Source organism: Anneissia japonica, unplaced genomic scaffold (assembly GCF_011630105.1).
Source record: "Anneissia japonica isolate Jap-2015-1 unplaced genomic scaffold, ASM1163010v1 scaffold18023_len17503_cov111, whole genome shotgun sequence".
NCBI lineage: Eukaryota > Metazoa > Echinodermata > Crinoidea > Comatulida > Comatulidae > Anneissia > Anneissia japonica.
Window position 1 is genome coordinate 1,652 of NW_022707036.1, and position 6,498 is coordinate 8,149.

Below are 6,498 nucleotides of genomic sequence, written 5' to 3' on the forward strand. Positions count from 1 at the left end.
ATTTTTGTACTCATCCATTGCATCAATTCATCTAAATATATTTTTGCAATATTTTCAGACCTAATTTTTATCTATGTAACTAGAGTACAAGGGCTATGTCTCAAATTTATATCCCCACCAACAGAACAAGTTATTTAATAATAATAATAATAATTTGCGATTTGTATAGCGCCTCCCGTTGGACCAACCTCGAGGCGCTTCACAACAACGGAAGGAAACGGAAAAGAGAAAAAAAAACCCATGAACCTAGACTAACAAAGAAAAAAGAAAACGCCTAAACGAACCAAACCAACACCGCACCGTTTATCGGCAAGCAATTTAAGGCGTAAAGCATGATGCATGACTCACATGTGCTCAAGTGTGTTATTTCCTAAATAACATTACATATTCTGGATCCAAACTTTTTAATACTTTTCCCGACTCAATCGTTAACTCCGTTTCCAGGAAAACTTTTTCCACCAAACTAAAAAAACACTATATTTCAAATTACTAAAATATAATCTTTAATTCCACTTTTACGATTATTGTTACCGCGGTCTCGCCTTTATTAAATATCCACAGTTTTAAATATGTTGCTGTTTTTCCAATGACTTATTTTCCTTGTAAATATTGTTTACAAAACTTTCTCTTACCCTTCTGTGTTTTCAGCAGTAAAGCAAAGTATATTCTCGCCTTCTTGTTGCTTAGTAGGTGTCCATGTTAGATTTACATAAAACAATCGATTATCACTTTGCACTTGACCAACTTCTGATTTTGAAAATCCAAACGGTGAGACGGTTACAATGTCAGATATCCTAGATGTAACAAGCAAAAACAAGTTACTAGTAATAACATCATTTCATCAGTTATATATCTAATAATCTCATTGCATTGTGCTTTAGAAGTGTGCTTATATAAATTCTGTAAAAAATTATCTTCATATTTTTCAAAATCTAAAAAAAAAATAATATAGGCCTAATGTAATTTTAACGTCATGAAATTTTGTAGAATTTGGTTTAGGTAAACCTATCAAACGTACATATAAATAATGTGTTTGTAGATATCGTTACTGTAACTATACTTTGTCTGCACGTCAACATGAAAAATATAATATGAACATGATACTATAGAAATTGCAAATTGCAAGTGAAGTGCTGCGAAGTACAACTGCATATAAATGTTCTTCGAACAAAATTATTTATGCGAGTCAAGTGAAAATAATGAATAATAAAAATATAACAAATAATATGAGACCGACCCATTGTCTATATTAGAACACTTCTCATTGAGTAAAAAAGTCGTAATTTTTCATTTTTGTCAAAAAGTGTCTATAGTGGTGAATTATGGTTTAGGTTTTTTTAATAAAGTTTCAAAAATTTCTATGTATGTGGAAAATGTAGTTGATTACCAAAGGTTACAATTTTTATTTTGAAGACTACATGGTCTAGAAAGTTTACATTTTTTTATGGGGCAAGTTTCTAAGGGCGGGTTTTCTAGGGGCGAGTTGACTGCCAAAGAGTGTTGCCAAAGTGCGAGCCAGCGTGTTATTTGGTCACAAGTGCGAGACATCGCAAGTGTGTGAGCCAGCGAGCCATGATGTCACGACAATAGATACGAGACGTTGCTCGATTTGTGCGAGGTATCGGCTGAGATTTGTGGAGTACAATTCAAAAAACAACTATAGGTCTAATAATGAATTATTTATGATGTTAAATAGACAATGTTAGCTATCAAGGAGCGACGTTGTTTTTCACTGGGACCTTCGTCCCTTCAAGGCTAGGCCTATAGGCCTACCATCCTATCTAATCTAAGCCTAGAGTAGGATAAGGCTGCGCGACATGCGGACGTTGGTACGTGTTGGTTAGTCTACAAACGTCGCCTAAAGTAATTGATTTTACCCGACAGAACGAAAGAAGGAAACTCCGCTTTTCAGTCGTCTTAAGCCCTTGTTTTTTGACAAACATTGACCTTTCAGAGGTCAAATTGCTGTCAAGAATATGAATTGGCTGCTTCGCAGCAAAAAGTTGCTGATTACTAACCCCGATCCCTCCATTCCGCTGTCCGCAACAATTGTTTGAAAATATGTCTCATTTTCTGGAACTGCGATACATGCCCCATCTTTCGGTGTTGGGTCAATAAAGTATGGTGCACTACTACAAGGCATAGCATTGTTGTAAACATCTACTAAAAATTGAAGAGGTATTTGACTCAATGGTGAAGTAGACAATGGACTTGCAAAATCCTCAATCATCAGTGCCACAGCATACCATCCTACCTGATATTTGGCCTGATATGTAATGGTGCATGTAGCCTGTGAAACAGAAAGTGTACTTTAGAAGTCAGTCTTCTCAATAGGCAGTACAATGCATTATTATATCATTGTTTTCGTATATTCTATAGTAGGCCTATAATAATAATAATATAATAATAATAACAATCATAATAATATTCATATTAATCTTAATCACATCATAATCATAATAATAATAGTAATAATGATGATAGTAATGTAGAGTTTTAATTTGTGTACAGGTTTAAATAAGGTATTTTCAAGTTGTTTTTTTTTAAATACAGGTAAACTAACAAATTGTTTAAAAGTATAAGGAAGTTCATTCCATAACTTAGGACCTGCAGCAGTAATAAATATTTGACTACAGTTAAGTCAATGGAAGTTTCTTATGAATATACCTATACATGAAATTTGCTATTTCAGTTTTATGAAGATTGTAAAATACTGTGTATTTTGAGTTGTTTAAAAAAAGGTTCAGATGATCGTCTATAATGAGAATGAGTAGTTATTCTGGCAGGACATTTCTGCAGTATATGAAGCACTTCTGGATTTTTACGGTAGTCGGACGCCCAAATTAAATTACAATACTGAAGATAGGGAAGAATTAAGGTATTGCAAAGCGAGATTAATATTGATGGGGAAAATAAACTAAGCTTACATATGATACTGATTGACTTAGAAATTTTGTTGGAAATATAGTTATGATGAATGGTCCATTTCAAGTTCTCTTGTATAAACACACCCAAAAAAAGCTCCTCACTCTTTCGCTCAATGTAACACCAAAAAAGAGATATTGTGCTTATTTAAATTTAAATTAGGACTTTGTGGAGTATGGATAAAAATATAGTTTGTTTTGAGTGCGGATACAACTTATTCGAGATGAACCACTCATCAAATTTGGGCAATTCGTTATTTACAGTATTGTATAGAATGACAGAATGACAAAATAAACTAAGCATCCACTGGTAGGAATCCCAATATCTGCAGACGGATCCGTTTCGGCCTTCCAGGCCTCATCAGTGCAGCTAGGGTATAGACCCAAACGACACGTTTGACCAGCTTAGGTAGGGCCCAAACTAGTCCCACGACCACTAATGATTACAGAGCCAAACAAAGGCAATATATATACACAGCCCAGGTGTGAATGCAAATAGTGGAATACAAGCTATGTGGCTCGGTTCCAGTAGATGCAGAGAATATTTAGTCACTCTTATCGCGTTCTACGAAATTCTTACGAGACAGCACTAGTCTGTGAATCTGTGAACAAGATCGGAGATCTAAAGATGCAATCTCTACCGTGCATCAGTGGCGGCCCGCTGGATCTCAATAGAGATTCTTTAATAATATATAAATTTTGAAAGGCAAATGGGATAAACCCATAAAACAGCAAACGGCCACATAATGCAAAACTATTTAAAATTAAAACGGAACAGTAGAGAAAATCCGATCAGAAAGACGGCGTTTATGTTAACAACTGCAGTGTTATTTTATATATATAGTGATAGTTTTGCATGCTGTATTATGACGTATTATGACGTATTGTTGAGTAATAAGCAGGCAAAAGCAGTTATAGTATTTCAGTCGACATATTTGATTTTTGCACTACATCGATAGTTCTTTTTCTTTATTTTAATAGATTTTGCTAGCACAACAATACCCACAGTTCGGATATCGTAATAATCTATCGTCTGCACTATAACATTACTCATTATAAATTTTGTAAAGGCAAGAAAAATACATTTCTTGTAAGAATAATACTTTAAATAGTTTTTACTTTAAACCTTGCGTTTACTTACCTCATCCAGTACAGCATTTAGAAATCCTCCGCACACATCTCCACACTCTCTAGATCCTACGGCCCATCGACATCTTACAGTATCACTGTCCGGATCAGTTACTAATTTTAAAGATTACATTTTCCAACAAAAGAGACAAAAACAAAATCCGTATTCAAAAAATTAGAGCAGTTTGCTCTCAACCTGGGCCATGTTTTGTAATGATTAAAATTATAAGGTGTTGGTGCCTTTAACAATTAATGATTTGCGAATCAATGTTTACAGTTTATGCTATTAAGTGCAGAATATAGTTCTGTTCCATCCTCATTTACCACAAAACCCGACTTATCCACGAAAACTCGGGAAATCAAACAAGGGTCTCTTATCATAGCTAATTACACTCTAATTATCAGGAAGGCTAGACCGCGGTACATGAAGGGTTATCGCGGCTAGGAAAGTCATTATCTCAGAAGAGTGCTGCCATAGCAATACTCAATTCATACTGAGTTTACTGTAAAAAGAAAAAAAGATCTATTTTGTTGAAAATCGTATGAAATATGTTAACATTTGTCTTTAGCAGAAAAAGCTGTCCTACCTATGAGTTCGAATCGTAAAAAACGAGCCGTTTTACGAGAAGTTACAAAAGTGCAGGCCTATTACTAGGCCTAGCCTAGGCCGACTTGGTATAGGCGTCGTAACGACGACATGAAGTGTCTCAAAAAAAGGCGGATGAATATATTGGTTTGAACTTGATTCACTTTGAATCCATTTATTAGTAATATTTTTTATTGATGAAAATTAGTGTGTAAAATATTTAGAAACTTCTTTAAATATACGAATCGTTTAATATATAATTGTGTGTTGTAAATAAAAATAATACAACGGTACAGTAATTGGGAACTATTTGCCAGCGTATATGACAGAAAAACACCAGCAGTAAATAATAAAAGAGCGCTTGGTTTGATCGTCAGATGATTCGTGTCATATGTTGTAAATTTGTAAACAGACTGTAGTTGACAGTACTGAGAGATGGAAAAAATTAGGTCGGCAAAAATTTCCCGACCTTAAATTCTCAGAGGTCGGCAGCCTCGGCCATTTTTTACTACCTAGGCCTATAGTATTAACTACGATTTTTCCGAACGCTTGAACTTTCATCGTCATCTACAAATTGTGATTTGGTAAAATTTATCATTGCTGGTGAAGAAATGGTCGTACTTTCGTACTATTAATTTAATACTGTAGTATAATACATATATGTTTTACGTAAGAAAATCGCCGAATATATTTCGTTTTAACGTTCGTTTTATCGTTATCTTTGGCATGGGAAATATCACTTCGTGAAAGCTCCGATCGTATCATGACAGGCCACAGGCTGCTTCAAAACGGCTCATGCATGTCCATGCGCATGCCCAGAATGATCAATCAGGGATTTTCCACATGTACTTGTTAGATAGTAGTGAAGTCCCGACTCACGATATGATCGTGATTGCGTTTAAACTGATGGTAGGATTAGGCCTACAATTATGTTGTTTTTAGATAATAAACAACATTTTAAAAATGACGATAATACTGTAAAATGAAGACAAATAATAGATTTAGACGAGCATTACGATCTACGCGGCCCACGTGGCTTGAATCGGGCGATGTTGTAGGCCTTTGTTGACTAGCGTCATTCCTACCTAGGCCTAGCCTACGAAACGACTAGGCGAGAAAGACAAGTCGAATGTACACAAATCGTACGTAATGCATGCCTATTATAAATAGTTATTGTACAGACAAATCTGTTTTATGAACCACCAATTTCCTTGGTTTGACGACGTACATGAAATTTAGTGTCTGCGATAGCCTGTTTCAGTCAAAGTTTTGGCTTTCCAAGCAGTTTTTGAAGCCGTAGAAAAAAAAACTGTTTAACAACACCTTGAATTTGTTTCTAATAAATTATAATAAAAACCGGATGATATTGTTGCGTATTATTTCCGTTAAACATTTGTGTTTGTGAGCATGGAGTATGGTGAAAATAGTTCCAGTTTACTGTCTGCCTGTGAAAATTGATTCTGTTTCTAATTACTTAACACTTATCTGATATCTTGTGGAGCTTGTAATTAACTCAAGGACACTACACCCTGGTTGCAAGAGCTGAGGTAAATTTTGGTAAAGGAGGATGGAAACTCATGTTAGAAACAAATATTCTTCTATAGTCACACATAAAAGAAGAAAAAAATGATAATGATTTCTCCATATCAAAAACGTTAAGGTAGAACCTCCAATATTCATAACCTATAGTGTAGCATATTACTAATTAAAATAGCAACAGTCATCGATGTAAAGTGGCTCTGACCAGATTCTTCAATATATAATTTTGAAATATGAACTCTATACTCTATAACTTATAGTCTTTTTCAGACTGAAAATAATATATACTGTATTGCTGTTAAATGTATGTATATATATATA

General features: G+C 34.5%; 1 protein-coding gene across 1 annotated transcript in view; it reads right to left on the minus strand.

Moving 5' to 3' along the window:
• Positions 1–610: 610 nt before the first annotated feature.
• LOC117106335 (integrin beta-like protein A) overlaps positions 611–6,498 on the minus strand; it is a 15,150-nt gene continuing 9,262 nt past the window's right edge. The window contains exons 4-6 of the mRNA XM_033247707.1: positions 4,066–4,166; positions 2,019–2,290; positions 611–794 (exon numbers count right to left, since the gene is read on the minus strand). Coding sequence (XP_033103598.1) covers positions 629–794; positions 2,019–2,290; positions 4,066–4,166 — 539 coding nt within the window. The 3' untranslated portion in view covers positions 611–628. The remainder of the gene's footprint in view (positions 795–2,018; positions 2,291–4,065; positions 4,167–6,498) is intronic.